The sequence below is a fragment of the Fringilla coelebs genome (genome assembly GCF_963513975.1).
Source record: "Fringilla coelebs genome assembly, chromosome: 8".
NCBI lineage: Eukaryota > Metazoa > Chordata > Aves > Passeriformes > Fringillidae > Fringilla > Fringilla coelebs.
Genome location: NC_140066.1, coordinates 21,833,123 through 21,857,571, shown reverse-complemented (window position 1 = coordinate 21,857,571; position 24,449 = coordinate 21,833,123). Strand labels below are relative to the sequence as shown.

Sequence of the window (24,449 nt, the reverse complement as noted above, 5' to 3'; positions counted from 1 at the left end):
TGAGACTGCAAAGTAGTTACTGCCTAGGTCATTAAGCCTCATACACAGAGCAATTTTATACATGGATTCAGCAAAATACATAAGAAATTCAGTTAAAGACCAGCATACATTTCAGTAATGTTTTGACTCAGCTCAAATGTTTCAAACAATATTTGCATATTGTTGTAGCTGACTACTTTAAAAAACAAGTATTGTTCATACTAATGTTAAATTCCTATCATAAGCAAAAATCTCACCAGTTCCAAGTTTTCCCCCAAAACAAGCTCTGTCTTATCACTCCCACGTAGAAGCTTCAAAACTAGAAAGGACTGGAAAAGATTTTTAAAAACTTAAACACTTATCTTCTAGGAACATTAGCAAGTGCAAGTGGCTTCTAATACTTATTTAAATTTTTTTTTTGTCATAGAAATACTTATTATATATGTATGTATAACTATACCAGACTGCAAGGTGGGCAGAAAGACCATTGCAGTCAACTGATGAATGTACACTGGCAAATAATTTTAAGCATTCCTTTCCCATGGTTCGACATAATCCAAGCCAAGATGTGCAAAGATTTCTTCCTCACTTCCAGCTTTGAGAAAGATCCTCTGTGAAAAAAAATTAAAAGGAAAGTCAATAATGGTGTTAGAAAGAAATTTCAATTGATGTTTTTTTGCTGTTGAAAAGGAGCTAATATTTGACAGTTCTGCCCATTGTATCCTCTATAGAATACACTGTCTTCATCAGAGTAGCTACCCTGAAATGCAAAAGCAAGTTAAAAAAGAATTTTAATGCTGCTTGATGTTTTCACTTTTAATGACTAGCTTGCAACTTTGTTTTGATTTACTTTTTCAAGACCCTCAAATCCAACTTACATTTCCCTTCCATAAGGGTCAATAGCTGGACTTCCTTCATGAAATCATAAACATTTTAAAATTAATACAGTCATGTTCTCAATAAGTGCATTCAAACTGATTTGATGGTGACACAAATTGTCCATAGCCAAGCATTAAGAGCATCAATTCAAAGCCAAGCTTTTTTATTCTTTACACACACTCCTTCTGAATGTTTTAGAGTACAAGGAAGTTTTGTTTTTTATACCTGCACTTCTGATAATACAGGAGATTGTTTTTACACAGGAACACTCACAAGCCTACTGCTGTATGATGGCTGATATAATAAAGTACACAGCCTTATGCATTCCTTTCATCACTAAAGTACAATAATAATTTTAAAAGCTTTTAAGGTAGGTGAATATTAAAACAGTAAAGACCTCACAATTTAGAGTTTGGAAGCAAGAAAGATATTTCAATATTTCAGCAATTCCTGAATCATTTGAAGTCTAAATCAGTGTTCAACTCTGAATAATCAAACTCAAGTGTTGTGAAAACTTCAGGGTTGAGTTTCTAGCTTTACTCCCTATTGTGAAAGAGGAAATGCTGTCTGGAGAACCCACTGATAAATAAATTCCTTTGAGAAAGGAGAATCTCTGACTACCACAGAGTTTAGGAACCTGTGTGCCAGCAGCACCTGTGCTCTGCCAGCTGCCGAGCAGTGCCTCCAGGAGAGCTGGGCTGTCCAGCACACCCATGGGAATGGGTCAGGGAGAGGAGCCCATGAGCAGGTCAGACAGACCCATGGAATGGTGGAACAACTTCTGGCACCAGAGATTCACAACCAAGAACTGAGTGATCAAAGCTGTCTATGCAATAGCAAAGATTGCTTATAAAGCAGAGGGAAAGAATATCCCTTTTTTTCCTAGGAAATTCAAATGTCAGGTTCTGGAATGCAAGGAACCTACAAATAACACTGAAGAGCAGAAATACTGAACTTTTTCACATAGGCAGGACAAGCTAAAAATGGTAGAAAATATAAATTGAGCAGGATAAAAGAAAAGGAAAGAAGACATCAACAACTGCCCATTGAATAACAATACTGAGAATATTTTGTTCCTCAAGTGTCTCCTGGGATGACAGGATTTTAGGGATTTTTTTGCTTTTTTTTTTTTCTTTTAGTATTATTAAGAAAAAGAGGGCAATCCATACACCTACATTACTGCAAAAAAAGAGAACAAAAGTAAAACAAGAAAAAAAAAAATCTTACACTTGTAGACAGATGTTACAGACACTCTTTAATAGACGCTCTTCATATCTCTGGGACCCCAAATTGCATTCCATTTCTTTTGTTCTGTCACTTTATGTTTTCCTGCAAGCTAAACCCATTTCAGTTGCTTGACAGGGAAAATTTCTAATACAAAGTATTTGATGCTGAATACCATTCTCAGTAGCTACAAGCAATGTTTCTAAATGAATCTCTGGCTGATATCTGCCAACTGCTTCAGCAATGTAAGTGTTATTACTGTTAATCATAACCTATGATTTTCCTTCTATGTCAATCTATGCTTATACAGTGCTGCAAATTTGATTATTGCATTCACTACCATTCTTTCTTGCTTTTTTTCTTTCTCCTCAAGACAAGTAATGAACTGCTTGCCTAGTTGTGATTTTATTTCATCTTCTTACTAATATTCTGGAGATCCAAAACAAGCCCCACCAACATCAATCAAATTTACCAAAAAACAATGCTCTGGAGCTTCTCGTACACTCTTCCCTTATCCCATTTAATCAATTCTGTCATTTCAATGCATGTAAATATTACATTTGTGGTTGTAAACATGACCATTAACTACACCTAATGTAGAACAATTGCCATCCAAATATGTTCTTATATGAGTTGCTACCCCTTGTTTTTCATTTTGTCTTTAATGATCAATAATACTTTGGATGAAAGAGAAGCAAAGAGTAAAGGCACAGAGCTAGCACAGCTTTATGATATCCTGACTACCACTGCCAAAGTTCATGGATGTTATACTTCTACTGTCACTTGGTTTCACATCATTTTAATACGATGCATCCAGCAAAACAAAACCATTACTTAATAAAGCAGAATTCTAGTTCTACTTATATAAATCAGCAATAGCCAACAGCCCAGCCTTCTCAAAAGGCACAAATTTAATTGTATTCCGAGCAGACTGATACCCAACTGCTTATTACCAAATTGCTTGGCAATAACAGTGTGTTGCCCGATATCAAAATAAATACTCTATTACACTTCAGTAATACTATGAATAAGTCTTAGCCTGTCACTATAGCATTTCATTACTATTTAACCCATCTGAAGATGAACTCAGAAAATTAGTTTGAAGTACCCAAAAACAGATGTTAGTACCCCATATTATGATTAATGAAATGGGATTTGATGGTTCTGAACCAGCAGAATCTGCTGCAGAGTAAAGTACTCCAGGTTTGTAGGTACATGTGGATTTCACCTTTCTGAAGGTCAGACACACGGTGGAAATTTGATTAATTTCTTTCTTTAAATCCTTATAATCCTTGGTATTAGCTGAAGAACAAGAATTATGTATGAAGTTTCCAAATTGATTACTGGCATAACTCTGCTTTATAAACTATTGGAAAATTTGTTCACAGCCAAATTGTGCCCTTGAAGACCAAGTAATTTCCTTCTAAATCCCATTTTTCCTACTTTTCAGAGCCCTGATTTTTATATTCTTCACAGCTGTAATTCAGAAAGAATGCAGTCGTACTCTAGCAGATTTCATTATCCTTTTGAAAATTATAACATTGTGTACAAGACACATCCTTTTGCAAAAGACCCTGAAGGACCATGAACACTGAGGTCTGTCTGGACTCCTCCTGCTGTACTATTACATGAAATAAACTGGGGAGGGGAGGAAGGGCATGGAGATTATTGCCAACAGTACCTTGTTAGCAATTTACATAACACTCTTTGGTAAAACTGCCTCTAGACAAGCACCTGGGATGTCATTAACATACACATTTATTCTAACCTTTACTTTGTGTCCAGGATTATGTTGCATGCTTTAAAATGGCAAAATCTTACACAAGATGTTGAGGGATTTTAAATTTAATTTTTGTCTTCTATCACTGATTTTCATATTAACAAGTGACACATATTCACATCAGTTTAACTACCTTAATATTTCCTTTTCTTTTAAAAATTATTAAAGTGGAGATATAACGACAATATGATCATACCTAACTTTGTAGTTCTACCAGTACACTGAATGATAAATACCAAGCAGTGTTAACCCCCATCACTTTCCATCTCAAATTATCACAGTGGCTGTAAGCAAGACTATGATAAATGAACAACAGAAAAGAAGAGGACAGACTGTCATTTGCAAACTTGGAACTTAATTGTTCATTGTGCTTGGACAGAGTCCATTCTAAAAATAAGATTTATGGGTAAAGTCAGTTGTAGATGAATGATGATAGCAATAGGACTTGCTTAATCAGACATGGTCGAAGATACCACAATGCACCTTAAATTTCTTACACATGAATTTGTCACTTTAGTGGCATCTTCACAAGTCCTCACTTATGTCAAGTCAATTGAAGAGTTTTAATTAAAGATAATTGGGACAAATGAAAAGAGGATGCTGATTACATTCCTTGCAACAGCTTCTTTAGGTATGAAAGGCCATGGCATTCAGTGAAGCAGTGCACCATAAAGTCAGACCCACAACTGATAGAATATACCTCAATGGCTTATCAGACTAAAAGTACAAAGCTATTAAACTGGTCACACTCCCTTTTCCTCTGATCCCATTTGCCCAAACAGCATTTGCATTCTTGAAAAAATAATTCACAAAAGGGGCTTACAGAAAGACTTGTGAAATCAGAAACTTGGGTAATGCATCATATCTGCCACGTGACTGCCAGTGGGAATGTTCTGTGTGTTTACCTGACCCGAGCATTACCCCACCTGTTCTCTGCCCCTGGGCTGGTTCTCCAGTTCAGGTGCTGATGCACCACCAGGGCACATGGGTCACACCAGCACTGCAGAAACTTAGGGAAGAAGCTGTGTTTACTAAATCAGCCTTTCATAAGGTATACCTGACATTATGGGTATACATTTCATCAGTTTGTGACTTCTGGATTATTTTGACCTAAACTCCAGCATACCATGCCAAAAATATTCAGCTTGTGAGACAGTCTGAGCACTGCATCAAAGAAGTCTGCACAATCACATATCCACAAAGCAATGCACTGAAGTATTTTTGTTTCAACACTTCCTGCAATTCTTAGATTGACTGCAGCTATCTTCTGTACTCAGTGGTCCTATTTCATTGAGTTCAGTGCAAGGTTCTGACAATAAATGGGAAGAGCATTAAATTTATTCTCATCTGTGAGAATGTTGAAATAACCACACACTGAAATAAAACTAACAAGTTAGAAGAGGTGCAAACAACCAATACGCTTATGGGAGGATTTCTGTGAATGCTATAGTAACCATTGTTAAAATATTTTTAAACAAGTAGCTGTAACATAAAATTTTTTCTTGATATATGAATATTAAATGCAATATGTGACAATAGCCCCAAGCAACTTTTTTTAATCCACAAAATACTGAGAAGAAAAGAAATAAAAAGACATTTGAAAGCTTGAAGTAGTCACATTTTCATTTATTGTCCAATCAGTGTTGCAAGAAAATTCTGGGATTTGCTCTACATTATTCTTTAAAAACAGAAATGAGGCCTGCCTGAAAGGTAAGAAAAGAAAGAAAGAAACAACAAAGAGACCAGAAAGCAAAAAATATGTTGTTCCATCAACTGGTAAAATTTTGCAAAGCTAAAAATGTGTAGGCACCCACCTAGTGCTTTCTATCTATATAATTGCATTTGCTTGCTATTTTTGAGAGTTAAAGGTGCCTGTGACTGAAAGGACACAAATCCAGTGAGAAGAAAAGGAAGGTCTCAGTGCAAAATTAAAGACATCCCAAAGGCTTTTCCATTTGACTGCAGTGAGCTGGCTGGATTTTTGGTGAACTTTAGCAAACAAGCCTTAGGAAATCATACAAGTTCAATGCTGTTTTCCACTGGGAAGCCTGAGCTGCCTCACGAGCCTGAATACCTCCATTAGCTCACAACAAAAAGTAAACTTGAAAACACAGAGGTCATAAAAAAGTCATCCCCTAGCAAGGGAAGCATAATTTTAAAACAGAAGCTTGAGTTCCAAAGCCAACCATTGAATGTGTTGAATGCAGATGTCTAAGAATCCTTGGATGTGACAAGTGCAAGGACCACTGTCAAAGCAACTGAGTCAGGAAAACCCAAGAGAAGACAAGACAGGCAGGCAGAGCATATGTTTGCTTTAGCTTCACACTTACATCTTCCCCCAGAAAGGTCAATCAGAAGAGAGGTAATCAGATTCTACAGACTGATTGATGAAAAATTATCCAAATTCACTCCATGCCACAACTAATTGGACATTCTATTTACTGACAATTAAGTTATTGCGAGTCCCAGAATAAACACTTTGAGTTGTATGTATCCTTGATCCCCATCAAATTTAATTAGGCTTATCCTGGAATCATAAATATGTAGATGCTACTAACATTTTCTAAAAATAAGTAAAAAAACATTAAAAAAAAAAAAAAGGAAAGGACAGAATGGAGGGCGTCAGTAAGAGAGTAGAAAAAGGCTAAAGCCAAACCTGGATGGATGAGTTGTTGAATGACTGACTTGAATGACCTCCTCATGGGCCTCCCCATGCTAACAGTTCTCACATACTGACCAGGCTGATGAGCTTCCGCAGTTCAGCAACTTCCACATGGAGAATAAGTCCAACACATTAATAAGACAGGGGGGTAAAACTGAAGAAAGTAGTGAAGAGAAAATTTCAGTGGAATTTGAGTTCAGACACTTCTGAATTCAGGTAGATGCAAACTCAGACTAAAATATCTAATATATAATGATTCAGAACATTTTACTCAAGCCAAAATTTACAGAACCACACAAATTTACTCCTACCACCAGCCAGTGAAAAAGCAAACCAGGGCACCTAGAACAGAGCAATACTTTAGATAAACTTATTAGGGCCTTAGGTAAGACTTAGTTAGTGCCTTGCAGCAGGTTGAATAAAAAGCTTAACCTGGTTTTGTTTCATCTGAATGGATAAGTGGGTTAGTGGGTTCTGAGAGGAAGGTGCAGGAAAGTGCCTGGAAAGTGACTCAGCAAAAGGAGCAGCTGCAAGGAAGGGAGAAAAAGGATGTTGCAAACTTTGAGTATTTCAATTATTCCCTGTTCAAAAGTTGCTTACTTGCAAAAAGATATTCCCACCTTCCTCATTATCAAAAAGCAATCACTTTCTGGAGTGATATTTTCAGACTGAATTTGGTGGTTAACTGGTACAGATAGGAGCTCTAAAAAGTATAAGCCACAAGGTCTGAGGAAACCTATCAGAAAATGCATAATAACTCTTCATAACAATAGCTAGAAACTGATTTAAAGGAAAATAAGCATTTTTTCTGACTTAATTATCATGTGGTTTTTGCCTATATTTGAGTTTACTAATCTAAACATGAGCATAATTACTTGGTTTATATTGATTTATTCTGTGACTTATAATAATACAAATAAAGTGAGTGAAAGCCATCCACTCCCAAGCATATTTCTTTAAAATCTTCCCTAAATACCTAGCTCCATGCTATTTTCTACCCTTACCATGTGGAACCTGAGTCACTGAGCATCACCTTAAGCTGTAGAGTGGGCTGTGCTTTATATGCTATACGTCAAAAAGGAATACATATGGTAACAGAGAGAGATTTTTACTAAAATTACTAAGAGGGGGCCAGAGCTACCATCAACACTTAAAAATTATTGACATCAGTATCAGAATTTAGTGATATCAATGTTAAGCCACAGGGACTATAATTCCATTTCTTTTTAACAGATGAAGGTGCATCTCTCTGATCTACCCATGACAGCTGCAGCTCATGCACCAGGATTTCCAGCTGTCATTCAGGTCTGTCATGTTGTGCCAGGCAGCCTTCCCTTCAGCATCACAGCCCACTCCATTCCTCTCTGCTGACCTGCCATCAGCTAGGTGAAAGCAGACTCTGCAAGCACTGAGAGCTTGGAGAACTCTGCAAGCCAGCAATTTTCTCTTCCTTCTCTATGCTACCGTTAACTTTACGAGAATCAATGTTGTACATCTTTGGTGGAAAACATAAATCTGCTCTGGGCCTCAGCATAATAAAGAGCTTTGCAATTTTACACCACTTACAGACCCAGAATTTTGTAAAGCAACCTCAGAGAAAGCTTTATGGAAGATCCATAAATTCCTGCAGTGCACTGACTGACAGGAGGTTGAGTGCCTTCAACAGACAATGAAAGTATGGGAATACAACATAACACTGGTCTGTAAAATAGTGGCTGCTTCTCTGAAATCTCCAGCTGATCATCAGGTAGACAAAGTGCTAACAAGAGTCACTGTGTTCAGTAATCTTCACACATGGAGAGGGTGGGGAGGAAGGAAAAAAGGCTAAGTAAAGCAATTTCCATATAAAAATGCATACAATCCTGTCAGTATGTAAGAGCTTTCAAATAATTGTACTCAATGATTGTCTTGCATAGTATGAACACTGGCAGAAAGTACCATGGAAAAATGAAACTTCTCCATGGTCCTGATATTCATATTGCTATCTGCTGAGAGGGACTGCAGCTCACTCTACCAGTACTCTGTCAGACAACATTCTCAACATGAAACATTGCTTGATGAAAAAAACTTCACAGAATCAAGCCCCAAAGAACTGTGCAGTAATTAACCATCAGAATTTGCTTTCACTATGGTCAGCATGCATTGTTTGTATGTTGTGGATAGTTACAACATCTGACAATCTGTCCTCTAGTACCTTCCTAAAAAACATGACTAGCAACTTTCAAGTATTTTTCCTTCTGTGCTTTTCCCAATGTTTTTGTTTGGTTTTTTGAAGAGGTTTGTTTTTAAGACTGGCTATTGGTGATTTTTGCTTTACTTGTAATTAGACATTTTACTATTTAAGCTATGTTTATGAATGAGACTACCAACAGCACAAACAAATTTATAATTACAGAACATAATGTGAAGCATGTCTACAAATTCAATAATAATATCCCACAACATTTGCAGACACAGTGCATTTTTCATTTGACAGTATCATAACAGTTTTCAGCAGCAATAACCTGAAGTTTCTCTGACAATATATTATCTCCATATGTAATTTTAAGGTTTAACTGGTATTTTCTGCAGTAATATTCACATCAGTATGCCTGCCTTAAAATAAAATCTAATCTGTTCCTAAGCCAGCTACAAACAAGATGATAAATAAATCAGAGGGGAAAAGAATTACTTTTTGAAATGACAGTATAACAAAGCATGATTGAAAAAGCAGTATTGCAAGCACTACCCATTGACTTGACACCCTCAGGCAAAATCATGTGTAATGGTACTGATGCAAAATAATGCAGTGGAATTTATTCCAATAATTCTGGGCATGAATAATTTTTGAATGTAATAGAAGCCATAATCATAAATTCTCATTTCATTTTACCACTGGACTTGTCCTGTGCTTTTAATCAGAAATACCAGACTGGAATGCTTCTCTTACACTCATCTCTAGCTCTTGTTGGAGGTTTATTGATATTAAATTCTGAACAGTAACAAGTAAATTAATCAAGTAAAATAGAATAATAAGGCTAATGTTAGAATATTCTAGGTGCTTACCCAGCTATATCATAACATAGTGTAACAAAATATCTTCATGTTTTCTACCTGCAATCTACTTACTCCAAGTAGTTTTGACGAAAGAGAAAGACCAGGGCTGAAGTACTGACAGTTTGAAAAATAAAATATTAAAAAACATTATCTGTTGACTTAACAGAACTTGCTAAAATTTAGTTTGTAAACAAGACCATATTGTACATAAAATTGAACTATTGCCTGTTTAAAATGACAGATCTGGGGTTACTTTGTTGCAAAACACTACATTGTTATGCATTCCAATCTCCCACTACAATTTTAAAAATTAAAAAAATTCCACAATACATTGCCATCCAGACTAAAATGTTTTTAGTTTGGGGCACACAAAGTGAAAGGAAACTTGGAACTTCCTGTCTGATAACACAGGCAAAAATTTTAACATGTTCAGTAGCACACAGTTGTATACAAAAACAGATCAAAAACTTACTGTCCCTGCAGTTCTCTGACAATCTCTGTACTACCACAGAGTCCTAAAAAATATTCTCAGGGATTATTTCCTTCTTCACTTTAGCTATACACACGTTTTACTTTAAGTCTGTGATATTTACAGCAGCTTTGTCAAATACTGTTGGGGATTTTTTGTATTTTACGTTATAAAGCTTTGTAAGAATGAATGAAATGCAAAAAAAGCAAAATCCTGGATTCTATGAAACTCAGTTGTGAGTAATTCATATGGGATTACTATAAACAAACCACTACAGAGGAACTTTATTGGTATTGCAAAATCAAAGACATGCAATTTAAGAATGCGGTGGATTGAATTTTGACCTTAATTCAATTTTCCTATGTTTATGCATAGAGCCTTCATTTCTTCAAAGAAATGCTGCTTACTCCAAATCCTCTAAGATGCTTAGGCTTTGTTCACGAGGCAGGAAATGTTCTGTGCTACAGGGCTAACAAATATTTGCTGACAGCACTGACACAATCTTGAGTTGCAGACCAATGTGGGATCAATCAGTCTTAGGAAACTGAGTTTTTATAATCTCTATCTGCTGTAGCTCCCTGTGTTTGCTACTCCCCTATGCTAAGCTGCTGATGTCTGCTCTCAGATTTCTAATGTAGCTCCAGGCTGCTCTCACACCATATCCAGAGCTAAGTGAGACATGCATGGGTTACTCGGTTATTTGGGGCAGCAGAACATTCACCTCTTCTTGTTGCCAGCTTAGAGCATTAGCCTGATGAATTTAATTTATTTTTCAGTCCATCAAACTTCCACTTATATCTCTTCCTTGTCATTCTATTTTTGTGGTCCTTTTCAGTTGTCTTTTCAACCAACCTAGATTCCTTTCCACAATGGAGCTGCTAATTAAATCTAACCTTTCCATTCCCCATTGCTTTTTCCAGCCACTCTGAATGTACTTATCAAATTTGTACACCCATCATCCCCTTCTGACTCCCACTTCCTATGCCATTTTACTCTCTGGTCTTCAGCTGCTTCCTTTTCCAGCTTCCTCTCTACCTAGCTTCTTCTCAAATTAATTACTTTTTTCTTTTGACAGAAAATATGAGACTCAGTAACCTACCCCCCATTCAATAACTTGCCCCAGCACACTGATTGAATAATTAAATTAACACAATTGAAAATTATTGGTTCTCTACTGCCCTAGAAATTAAAATGAGTAAAAAGGTATAGTCAAAATATTCAGGATCTGCACCTACTTATGCATTTTGAGACATCTTTTCATTAGCAATACAGGTTTCACTGAACTGCTCAAAAAGCACACCAAGCATAGGAAATGACAATTAGGTACTTTTATCTTTGTGTTAGATGTACAGCTTGGTATTGCAGAGAGATTAGGTTTAGCTAAATATATACATGAATTACATGCAAACTTTGTAAAAATGACCAATCATATGCTGTATGAGAAACATCTAAAATGCTAAGAGAACACTAAGGAGAAGCACACTTAAGCACATAAGAAAATGCATCATCATTTTTTAATTTACCAAGAGGTATGAAAAGTAGATATTTTAGAAAATAGACCAGGTGCAAAAAGAAAAAATCACCCAAATCACATATGCAATTTCCATTTTCCTGAGTGAGAGTGAGAAGAATTGAAACATAAATGAAAGTATGTGCATGTCTTTACAATCACTCAGTGTTTAATTGTAGTAATCTTAAAATCACAGAATCTATTAGGTTGGAAAAGACCTCTGAGACCATCAAGTCTAATCTCTGACCTAACACTACCTTGTCAACCAGACCATGGCACTGAGTGACACATCCAGTCTTTCCTTAAACACCTCCAGGGATAGTGACTCCATCACTTCTCTGTGCAGCTCATTCCAATGCCCAATCTCCCTTTCTGTGACAAAATTCTTCCTGATGTCCAATCTAAACCTCCTCTGATGCAGCTTGAGACTGTGTCCTCTTGTCCTGTCACTGTTGCCTGGGAGAAGAGGCCAAGCCCCACATGGCTACAACTCCCTCTCAGGTAGTTGTAGAGAGCACAGTGGAAATCAATATTATAAATTTTGGATCTTTATGTTTACTGTAGCTTTAATCCAGCCATTGTTGCAGATGTCTAAAGCAAACTCTGCAGCTGCAGCATGTTTAATTCATCAAGATGTTCTCAAGGCTGATTATATCACCATTATAACTTTATAATTTTAGAGCAGCATCTGCCAAAATAAGACTATAACTTCCAGTTTTACAGAATCATAAAAAATGTCTCTTTAACTGTGCAAGTAAACTTCTGCAAGCATCTTTTTCAACGAAAGGTAGTGTGGAGTAAATTTTCTCAGATGATACCAAAAAACTGACTTAGAGACTGAAACTACTGAATACACAATTAAACACTGTGATTATTACACAACTTTATATAATAAAATGAAAATCACAGACAGCTCTTCCTGATGATAAAAGATTTTTGAGAAGTAATGTGTTGGGCAGTGAAAGGAAAAAATACCTGCTTGATAAACAAAGCTGGCTTTTTATTAGGAGACATATTTACAAAGTTCTGGCAGTGCAGGTAACCACCCAACCACCTGCAATCAGTCTGGCTTCCTCAGAGCAGTTTCTGTCCTCTGAGCCAAGCCTCCACAGGAACATATGAAAATGATTTTTTGCACCAGCATGGTCACTGTCAGGTAAGCCATGTTTCAAAATAAAAGTTACAACACAGATGCAGACTCAGCCACAGAAAAAACCTGAATATTATGAGGGAGGCTAGAGGCTCAAGGATGTCGCCAGGCATGGCTGGAAGGGCTGCCTGCTGCAAACATGGAGGTTGTCTGTGAAGCAGCTACTTGGGCAAAACATGGGCAGTAGCAGAACTCAGATACCCTGAAGCCAGCTCACCAGAGCACTGCTGCCATACAATAGCCATATACTGGGGCTGTAATCACACCTTCACTTGGCCCTTACAGATACCTGCTAAGGCAGGCAGGACAAGCTCTGCCTGAAGAGTCAAGTTTTTTGTAGATGGGAATTCACTCTGCAGGCAAATGGTAAAGGACACTGCAATACTGATGGTGCCAATTGAGGACATGTGAGCTTCACAGTGTGAAAGAAATCCCAGGATAAATTTCCCCTTTCACGCTTATTATGGTGGCCCAAGAAAAAGTAAACTTTCACTTAAAAAATCTGGGATTACAGAATCTTACTATATTCAGTGTAACTGCACAGCACTTAATGGCTTGAAAGGCTGGGTCCCACCATGAACTTTTCAGAGCATCTTGTGAGTTTGTTATTCGGAACAGTTCTATAAACCACCTCTCTTGTTATTCAACAACTAAATAACATTTCATGTCATTCAAATTCGTACAAGGTTTTTTAAATGCAAAATTGTCATCAATCATCAATCAGTCATCTGAATAGTGTCATATTTTTTCCAATATTTCTCTAATAGAAAACATTAAGGGACCTATTTCCCATCTTAAATTTACATAGGACATAAAATTAATAACTGCTTTCTGCCTCAATGACTCTTCAAAATAACACTGAGCTCATGATCCTTCTCTTACAAAAAAAATCAACCTACAATGTCAGTGCAAGAACATTCATATGCAAATAATTCAATTAATCTATTATACCCCAAGAACTCCATCTATTCTTTCACAAAAATAAGCAATGCTAATTATTTACATCACTTCTTTTTGCTGCCATGAACTGCATAAAGCAATAATTGGACTTGAAAGGGATTTTCTGGAATATTGTGAAAATATATGGGTTTATACAAGTTATAAATCAGAATTTACAAGGCAAATTCAATCCTCCAATCTCACACCTGGTTTGAGAATTTTCATTGGTGAGTGGTGTATAAAATGCAGGAGAGAGACACTTTCTACATGGCCACAATCCAGCTATGAAACTGTTCCCCATGCCATCCTTAGAAATGTCCTGACATGAAACAGGAACAGAAAAAAGTACCTGCAGCAGTTTAAGGCATCTAGCCCACCCCCATCCCACTGCTCATTAAGCTCAACTCTCCCATGCTCCCTTCCATGCCCAAAGGATAGCAATTTGAAGAAATATATCACTCAGAATTTCTAGCATGGAACAGTTGAAGTTAGCTCCTGTTTTATGCAGAGCTGGTTCTGAGTAGCTGCTGAACAGCAAACAGCATCAAGAAAAATAAATATATTCTGAATGAAAGAGCAACAGGGAACCCCACTGCAGCTGAACCTCTGTGACACACAGCAAGGGAGTTTTAAAACTCATTCATTACTGTAATTCCTAGGAACAGTTTCCAAATAGTTGCCAAAACGTAAAAACAAACAAAAATATGTTTACTTTTCTATGGATTCTGAAGTATTTGGGAATTGTGCTAATTTTTAATTAATTCAGATAAGGAAGCTTAGTTAGGAAGCAAGAGTGAAAAAGGTTGATAAATCCTGCATTTTGAAAAGTCACCCACAATGTAAGTGGTAGGGCTGAGTTGTGCACAGAACAGCAGATCTTTCAGAAGCATCTTCTGTAGCTGTTTGGGATCTTCTCACTGCAAGCTATCCTGAAAGAGATGATTTATGGATTTGGCTGGCTGATAATCACTAGAATGCAACTTCCCAGGATTCCCAGAGAAGTGAGAGTTCTAGAGAACAGTATTTCTATCTGACACATGTATAGTCACACAAAAATAATATCACATTGCTTTTTGAACAGATCTAATCAGCAAAACACTAATGAATCTTACTTTGTTGGAATTTTCCTACTCACTTATCCTGGGTGTTCCAGAAAAATTATGCAATTATTAAAATATTGCCCTGAAAAAAAGGCACAATCCAATAGAATCTAGTTTACTAGGCTCTTTAAAAAAAAAAAAACCCTAAGCCTATTTGAGCTCCTGCCAGCTTGCATATCTTCTCAATATCCTGCCTGACAGGCTGCTGGGAGCCTGAGTTCAAGCAAGTCATTTTAAGTACTTCAGAGCCAGGGTCCCCAGAGCTCATTGGCTCCATGGGCCTGGAGCAGCCAGCCAAGCAAATGCCTCAGAGCTTGCAGCCCCAAGAGCTGTCTGAGCTTTGCAGGTTTGGAACATGATCCATGGATTGTTTCCAAAGCTGAGATGCAGAAAGAAATTCCTTTAGCAGAAAGTGCCAACATTTTGACTTTCCCTCTAAGAGACCAAACAAATTTTGAATGATAACTGCTGTTGATAACTGTTACAGACTAAGGACCTTAATTTTTCCAAGGAAGAGCCTACTGTTCAGCTGACCTGACTTATGCTTCACACAGAAAAATGGTTTGGTTTTTTGGTTTTTTTGCAAAACCATTTCTATTTTTCTTAGAGAGCATATTGTTCATTCGTGAATAGGGAAAGTTTTACAGTGAGAATTTTATTTGCCCATTAATAAAAATGTCATGCCATTTGTGGCAGCAATAGTACCATAAGACATGGGGAATGTACAGCTTGTCTTTCTTCCTCGTGACTGATCAGTGAACTCTATTCTGTAAGAGTGGGGATCACAGTAAGGTTTGACCTCCAGCTGGTGTAAATCACAGGAACTACCAACCTCAGGTTGGAATATACAAGTGCTAATTTCCATACCTTTAGTACACAGTTCTACAGACACACAGATTTGGACATACACTCATCTTTTTATGTAAAAGAGGCTGACAGATAATTGGTAGCAAATTTTCTTCTTTTTTGTCACAATTTTCCTATGAAAGGAAGATCTACAAAATGCCCTTCTTATTACAGAACTGAAAAAATCATTACTTTGATAATTGCACACTGTCTTCCAAAACCAACAAATATATGAAAAAGATTCACACTAGAAAGAAAAAAAAAATAAATCAAGCTGAGAAATAATTTCACAGTGTAACTTTGTAACAAGTCCCTGGAGAAAATTTCTCTTCCTTTTGTTCCCATCTGCAAAGCTATGTAATTGATTCCTAACTGCTGTGTTAATGCTCCCAATTCCTGGCAGAATCCCTCTGGAAATACATTAAAGTAAGCAGGACTCTCTCCTGCTGCAACCCTTTGAACACTGGAATCTGGGATTCTGTGACATCCATCATGTTTCAAGCAGCAGGCCACAGTGCAAGCATCTGGGCCAAACAGCTGATAAATATTAATACAGAAGAATAAAGCATTCTGAATTATATATTGAAATGTAGAGCAAATCAGGAAATTGTTTTCTTTTGTAATGAATTACATTCCCTTACAAGTACAGTTACATTCCACCAAATAGAAATTAAATAAAAGCAAATAATATTTGCTATAGCATGCTTTATTAACTTCTTATAATGACTTGAAAAATTTTAAATGATGACAGGCAAGTGTTTTTTAAAGAAAGGACTTGGTCTTCTGCAAGATCAAGGAACAGTTTTTGACTCTTCCTGATCTTCCTATACCTTTTCTGTATGCACACACAGACTAATAAAAAAAGAAGAATGAAGCAAAAAGGATTTGGTCCAGCTCCCAGATCCTACCCCAGTGACTGTTAGAGCTGAGCATGAAGCTCTGTCAGCCTGGACAGAGCCAGTGACACAAGATGACCTCTCTTCAGCAGACCAGGAGAGAAATATGGAAAAGATGTGTTTCAGTTTTCACATATGGTGCCTAATTAACCTTAATTAAGCTTGTGTTGAGGGATCTTGAGCAGCTCCCACAAGGGATATCAGCTTCCTGATTTTTTTTAGCTTTAAGAAAGGAAGATTTCAGTTCAGAAAGAGAAATACACTTATGAAATACATATTTTCATGTTCCATTCCAATTTTATGAGGCAGCACAGATAAAATACCCATGTTTTTATTGTTCCCTATGAGTCAAACAATTTTAAAAGAAAAGCACTAGCATTACAATAAAGTAGATTCTCTGCTCTTCATACTTTAATGTAAAAAATAACTAACAAACCAACCCTAAACATTTTGTAATTTGTGCCTATGTTCCCTTGTCCAAAATTGCAGATTATTTTTATCATTTATTTTAAGCTTACTACTCTGATGACCCTAAAAATGAATCAACCTTGGCAGCCACACAATTTACTGCAAACTTCTCTTCTTCCACTATGGGCCATCAAATTTCACAGACAGACTTCATTGCTGTATTCTGCACATTTCTGATCTTAGTACACACTGGGTGGCAGTATGGAAGGTTTTTGTTCAAACTGTCATTTGTGGGAATAACCTAATGCAAAATTGTAAAGGTAAAAATATTTTTAAATATATTTGAATTTAACACAATCGATTATCAATATTCGTATACTCGCCAGAGAGTTATCTCCCTGCTTCTTGTTAGAATAACACTACTTGAAAAAAGAGCCTGTGTTAAGCTCAGTGCTCCCTGGTCTGAAATTTTCCATATTGCATATCTGCCTTAGAAGTTTCTTTCTGTGTGGAAAAAGTCAGCTAATGTAATTTAGCTTTTTCTGAGACTGCAGCAGAAACAAGAACAGTATTCTGCTGTGTCAACATATTAACACAACTTCTTGTGTTTGAAATCTGCAGTGCATCTGTGGTTTACAGCAAAAAACCAGAATTTGGAAGCAAGCTAGCTGTGTTGGCAACTAAATGAGAAATGGCAGACCTAGATATTGGGGAGCAAGGAGGAGGGTGACAGATTTGAAAGCAAAGTCCCTCCCTGAAAAGGACAGCTGACCAAACCATGTGCCTCAATTGATACATGGAAATTGTAGATCAAGGGCTTTGTGGTCAAGACAGTTGAAATTTTCCCTGAAGATTTGGTCTGGATGTTTTGTGTTTCATTCAGTATGGGTTTTGTTTTGCTGGTTTTTCTTCTTTGCCTTTGTCAAGAACTCCTGCCTTATGATATTTTCTGAGTTCTGCTTCTCTTTAGGTCGATTTCTTCAGGGCAGTACAGCTGAGGAACTGAGGAAATGTAAATTGAGACTCAGACATGTAGAAGGTCTGGAGACTAAATTACAGTTACAGCTGATGGTTTGGGGACCCACAACATGGCTATACACATTTCTTTGTATTTTTCAAATTTCCAAGGCAGATACTCAACAGGAGAAACTTAAGGCTGGACACTGCAAATGCAGGGCCCTTGAAATGAATGAATGTTTAAGACCTTAAATCTTTCTCTGCCTCAGATCTTTACTGAGTATATATATGACAAGTATATCTTTCTTCACAGAGCATACTGTGAACATAAACTCATCATTTATCTGTGAATCATCCTGGCTAATCCAGTCAAAAACACATGGAAACTCACTTTTTTCTTTCCCCCAGAAAGATTTTAATGGTATATCAGTTATAAAGCCTAAAAATAGTCAAGCAAAAATAGTACTGATTGATGTTGTTCATGAAAGAACTGTGTCCATTTTTCATCTCTGAAAGTCTTAGGGCTCTGACTAAAAGCAGCAGATATAAGGATACATACTCATGCACCAAGCAGGCAAATTTTGCTGCATACAAAAAAATAACACTGGCATTCCTCAAATTTTTTGGTTTTCCCTAGTGCCATTTTTTGTAACACCCAAAACAGAGTACATACTAATATGCAGATAATAACATCAACCATATTATACTGAGGAAATGAGTTAATATCTTGAATACTTTTAAAATATAAAAGACAGGCAGAAATACACTAACATAATCCCTGACTTTGTGAAGAAACATCCTCTTTAGACACATGATAGCATATTTATCTATTATTGATTTTATGTTTTCTTCTGAAGCATCTAGTATTGACAATTGCTGGCGACAGGATATCTGACTAAATGGATAATTAGCCTGATCATTTCCCCAGGTTTCCATGTGAACTGAGGATGCTATAGCAGCATCTGGACCTGATGAGCACATATGGAGACAGTTGAAATGGAGTGAAAGTTTAGATCCCTCCTTAGAAGAACCAGTGAGACAATACTGCATGTAAGCAGGGATGCTGAAAGCAGTCTCCATTCTATAAGGAATATATAGGAAAGATTAATGTAAAATCTTGATGTGGTACTTTGGCTTTCCCTGTATTGACATCAATAAGCATCTTCAGTATTTATTATTTAAATAGCCTAATACAAATACAGACATTAAGCCAGATAAATGCAGAGACCAGTATAACTGCAGCCAAGAGCCTTTATACCAGAAATTATTCCAATTACTCCCCAGGCTGCCAACCCGACTAAACAGAACTCCACCCAGACCTCTGAATGCAGGGTTTAAAAGCAGGATGATCCCTAATCCCTACTTAGTGTCATACTCTGCAAAAACTTCCTCAATCCTTCTAACTGAGCCTGTATCACTCAATATCCCTTCTGCCTTGGCATTGTCAGACCAATATGAGTTGAGAGTGTGCTGGGGACACAGAAATGATCTCTCCTTCTGAGACAGAGGGACAGTGAATTGTCTTTTTCAAATACTTACAGATGGTTTGTTCTCAGTTCTGTGAAGGCTGCACAGTTCCTATCAAACACAAATGTCTAATGCACGTTTCTCGTTACATTTCAGGAATTACCTCACAATTGCCAAAAAAAAAAAAAGCTTTCCAGACTTATTGTTCAGATATAATCAGGCTGTACCAGTGAAACTAAGTCATGTGAAGGTAGAACTGTTTTACCACCAAATGGATAATCAAGCTAAAATATTCTATATACTTGAATATAAAAAATTAACTGGAAATGAACACTTGGAAATAAAAACTCATTAGTTTTATTTCTAAGAATATACAATACCTTTCTCCTGTCATATAACCCATGGTTATCCAATATCATCTTCCTTTCATGTGCAGCATACCTGCGCAAATCACGTCCAAATTGCTGTCAAAGATAGAGCAAATATCAAACACATGCACAAACCAAAATACTTATCCTTTGCACCTTCTAACATCAAACCAAATAATCAACTAAGGACCAAAAGTTACTTCTATTAAAGGAATATAGTCTGATAAAATCAGTCCTCTGAAGGGAAATGTTTGGATAAGGAATCCAAACATTTGCATCCGTCCATCATTGCAGTTGGTTATTGTGACAGTAGTTGGGCTCTGTATAAGAAAGTAAAGCTGTGATGGGCTCCCACAGTCTGGAGCTGAATTAGCCCAACAGGGAGCAGGAGCTCAGTGAGGCAGAGAAAAATGAAGTCATTGCCTACTCATCCAAAGGGCCTCACACTGTGTGTTTTTAGCATAGACTCCTTTCTACAGAGTTGAGAGAAGGGCTTTTAAGTTGCCAGACACTTCCAGGATAAGAAAGGATCCCAAAGTCTGCAGAGCTTAATCCAAAGTCCAAATAAATACATTTTTTTATCTCAAAAAAGTGACTGAAGTAACTCAAGCTCAGCAGGAGAACACATCAATTTCAACATTTTGCCTGGTCTAAACCATCCTGCTTCCAATTAACCTGAGCAGAGCAGAGTGGCAAGGCACCAGTACTGCTTCCAGCACATCAAAAAGATAATTCAGAGAAGGCTCAGAAGCTCTCCATTGCACCGTGTAAACACTCCCTAAAAAATGAACATCAGAAGGCAAGCATGTAGAACAGATTAAAAATAATTCTGCCTGGAGAGAGATTAATCATTTGAGTTTTGAGTTTGCATTAGGTAGAATTTTTTTGTTTTGAAAATAGTGTAGTATTTTATATTATGCCAGCTAACTAGTGTCTATTGTGAAAGTAGCTATCATTTCAAGTTTTCTTATTAAAATGTAAATCAAAATATATTTTATTCTGGTTCAAAACCAGTGTCTAATTTTAAATTTTAAATTTTTTCAAGTTTTTTACAATTTAAAGGAGTCAATTAAAATGCAACTGAAACAAAACATTTGATCTAATCCAAAAAGAAAGATGTCAAATTGTTTTCAATTTCCTACAAAACAAATTAAGTTCCAATTTAGAATATCTCTTCCTCAAATGTTTAATTTCCTGTAATTATGTGATGCTTTCCAAATCATCTCTCTGCTCAGTAACCATTTAAATTACTTGCTAACAGTATCATGATGTAAAAAGACAACACAACTGACCAAAAACCCAGCACTCCAGTTCATAAACCTAAACACTGAGCTTCAAGGGAAATAGAACTTAACTCTCCTAGAGAGACAACCATAAACGTTAGTGATGAATTCATCAGCTCCAGCTCACGATCAGGGGTGGATGGCAACATGAAATGCGATGTGTGGACATCAGGAATATTTTTTTTAAATCCATGGACTCTGAATAGTCCTGCAACAGCAAAAACGTCTTTGCAATGCTAAGGAACCATACAGTGCTGTGGTTACTTACCCTGGAGCCTGTCCAGCCTAACAGAGCATATGAATATTGCTCAAAGGGGGTTATGACCAGATCCACACGGATTGCCTTCCAGTCTTTGACTTCTGCCATCTCCAATTTTTTTGATGTGTTGCAAGTGCTGTTGTCTACTCTTGGCTGATACAATTTTAAAATTGCAAAACACTTCTGAAAATGATCCATGGCATCAACTTTTCTGCTTGGCAGCTGTTCCTTTACAAATGTTGATTCAATGATATCACAATAAAGGAGTAAGCCCTAAAGAGAAGATATTGTTCATATTGAATTGCTGAACTGGTTTTACTGTCATTCCAGAGTTTCTAGACATTTGTCGTAAAAATTCATGTGAAATGTAATTTCAGTAAACAAGGAACTGTGCCAGGGCAAATCTGGGCTAAGGAGAGGCATGAAACAGCTTCAGACTTTTGAGGAAAATCTGCACTGGTAGATATCTGACAGTAGTGAGGTCCTGCCCTGTACTAAAGGGCAATTCTTCCCCTCCCTCCTTTTCTCCTAAATCTTTTTCTAGTTAATGTCAACAGAAATTTCTGAATAAGGATTGATGTGTTCCCATGTGGCAGACATCTAGAAAAAGATTGTTAGTCCAGTGCACAATCTTGCTGAGGGATTCCAAAGTGGAAGATTCCATTTGGACGGTATCTGTTGCATGAGATTTCCTTGTGACAAGGTCTGGAGTCTCCAAAGAGATGGAAGACCCCTGCCCATGCCTTTTGCTCAGAGGGAATGCCCATTTCTTTAGGTCCTTGGATCACTTTTTTGTTTCTGTTTTAAAATCACTCAAAAGATTACACATTCTCTTCTTCTGGACTAGAGGTGTTTTAAAATTGCAACATTGAACTGAGAGTGTCTATAAGTGGTTTTATTTGATGGCTGTCAGTTGGTAACTACAATGGTGTTGTAGTTCAGGAATGGTATTCTCCCATTTAATAGCCCAGCTAGAACCACACCTCTTGCTTCCCCCTCCCCCACCCCAACTGAAAACACAAAAGGCAAAGATCATGGGCTGAGATAAGAACAATTTCCTGGAAACAGCAATGAGGTAAGACAACAAACAGTAACAGCAGCACTATTAATACCAGAAGGCATAAGACAAAGAAACAATTCACATGTAAAATACCAGGCCATTTCAATCACCACACTTTCTCCCATTGGAAGAAAAATCCTTCTTCTAGGAAGGGAGAAAGTTCTTTTCCCCCAACCCTGGCAATGATGGAAAGTGGTATTGGATAACATCAGGGTCTGGCCATGCCCCTTCCCTCTGTCTGGACAAAAACCAGGACAAAGGGTCTCCAGATAAGACTCTTATTGTCCCAGGTAAAAAAGAACTGATTTTTGGAAGAATACCTCAGTATTAGAAACCAGATTTTGATTATTTCTTTTATTTAGCACAAGTGCGGTAACTTTACATGACAATATCTTAAATGCCTTAGAGAATACTTTAAAGTAATAAAATTACATTTATCACTCAGTGCTATAATTTGGGACAAAAAAAAAAAAGCATATCAGAAACACTTAATCAGATATGATTTCCATGAAGAGACACTGATAGGTAATACTGCATTTTTAGCCTCCAGCTTTTTGTTGATGATAGCTCCAAATAAACCATCCCATTATTTTACTGGAAATCAGTTACGGGCTTTTTATGGGTCAATGAGCCAGCCTTTTTAATGATAACTATTTTATTTGAATTGGCATTCTTTCTCTTGCTTGGAATTTTTCTTGATTATGAAGATTTATTATAAACTGATATGAGAAAACTCCTTATGTAGCTTCTTCTCTTGGATTATTAGTTTCCAAGTCTGCTGATTTGAAAACGCTTAAATTTAGCAGGTGTTCTGTAATATCTATCTTTAAAACAGCAATTTTTTCTTAATTTTACCCCAATGTCACAAGGCACTGATGCTTGCTCTTTCCAAATATAGATTCAAAACAGCTGTTGAGCATTAATGCATAACTGCTTAGTTCCCTGCTTTTTTTTTTTGATGAAACCATACTCCCTTCAAGTTAATTTTCTTGCTTTTAATGCTAATAAAATAATTTTAATATCATTATCATTGACCATTAATTGATGAATTCATGCTTTGATTAAGCACCAATATTCTTCCCATTTTTTATAAAAATCTCTCAGCTACTCAGCAGTATTTTCTCATTTTTTGCTTCATTTTTGTTTTTGCTCTTGGAGATTTGGGACACTACAGTATGTACAGTATATACCAGAAGTCAGGGTATCACCATTAATAGGAGCCAAAGCCTAGGTCATAGGCATTGGGATAGCATTTCCAATTAACCTAGTATAATTAGACAGAGGACATCACCACCATCCCATCAAGTAAAGTTGAAATGCACTTAGGTACATTTGGAAAAAGCATAGCCTGAAGGGGCAGTCAGCTTTGAAGATTGTGTGAAGTTCTGGCCACTGCTGGCTGCAGAGCTGCCTCCTTCTCATTACTCTGAGTCAGGGAATCTGCAGTTCCTTGCCCATTTCAGATTGATCTGTACACCATAAAGTGCTGTAGGTCTTGTTTACACAATCAAGTTTTAAAGTGTGGGCATTTTAATTTCTCAAATTTACAACACCATCAAAACTAAATGTATTTTTTAGAACAGTTACGTGAAGACTCTCAACAATTTTCCACTTTTAGAATGACTGCACACTTTTACTTAAATATGCTGAGTGCTGGCACATCAATAGCATTGATATTGGAGTAAATCCATGTTCAAATTGAGGAAAAGTATGACTTTTTAGAAAAATATTAAATCAATCACTGAAAAATCAATCAAATATGGTCACTAGCATTCTCAGTCATTTTTAATTAAATGGAATTCCATTTTATATTTAGTGTTACATGCTGTCATTATTCATAATTGTTGCTAGCTAGATTAATTCTGCTAAAGCTAAGAAGGATCATTTTATATCCTCTGAAAATGTAATCCAATATGGTCTTCTGAAATGTATATGTTGTTGCTCTAAATTTCCTTCTGAGATAGTTTAATAAAATGAAACTGGATTTCTTTTTTTTTTTCAGTGAAATTCCTATATCTAATCCAAAATAGGATGTAGAGTATTAATTTGGAAAAATCTCAATCTAGATGAGACAGATGGAATTCTATAAAGTAGAAGAGCTAAAGGAACTGATGCTTGGGAGAAGTCAGGCCTTTTAGGATAAGAAGTCACTAGAAAATTACATCAAAGGTTTGATC

At 36.7% G+C, this 24,449-nt stretch overlaps 1 protein-coding gene across 1 annotated transcript in view; it reads right to left on the bottom strand.

The window, feature by feature from the left end:
* Positions 1–503: 503 nt before the first annotated feature.
* The window catches only part of DNTT (DNA nucleotidylexotransferase), a gene marked incomplete at both ends in the record, with an annotated part of 76,513 nt that continues 52,567 nt past the window's right edge, over positions 504–24,449 (bottom strand). Inside the window, 3 exons of the mRNA XM_084209892.1 lie at positions 504–590; positions 19,683–19,766; positions 21,222–21,485. Coding sequence (XP_084066018.1) covers positions 504–590; positions 19,683–19,766; positions 21,222–21,485 — 435 coding nt within the window. The remainder of the gene's footprint in view (positions 591–19,682; positions 19,767–21,221; positions 21,486–24,449) is intronic.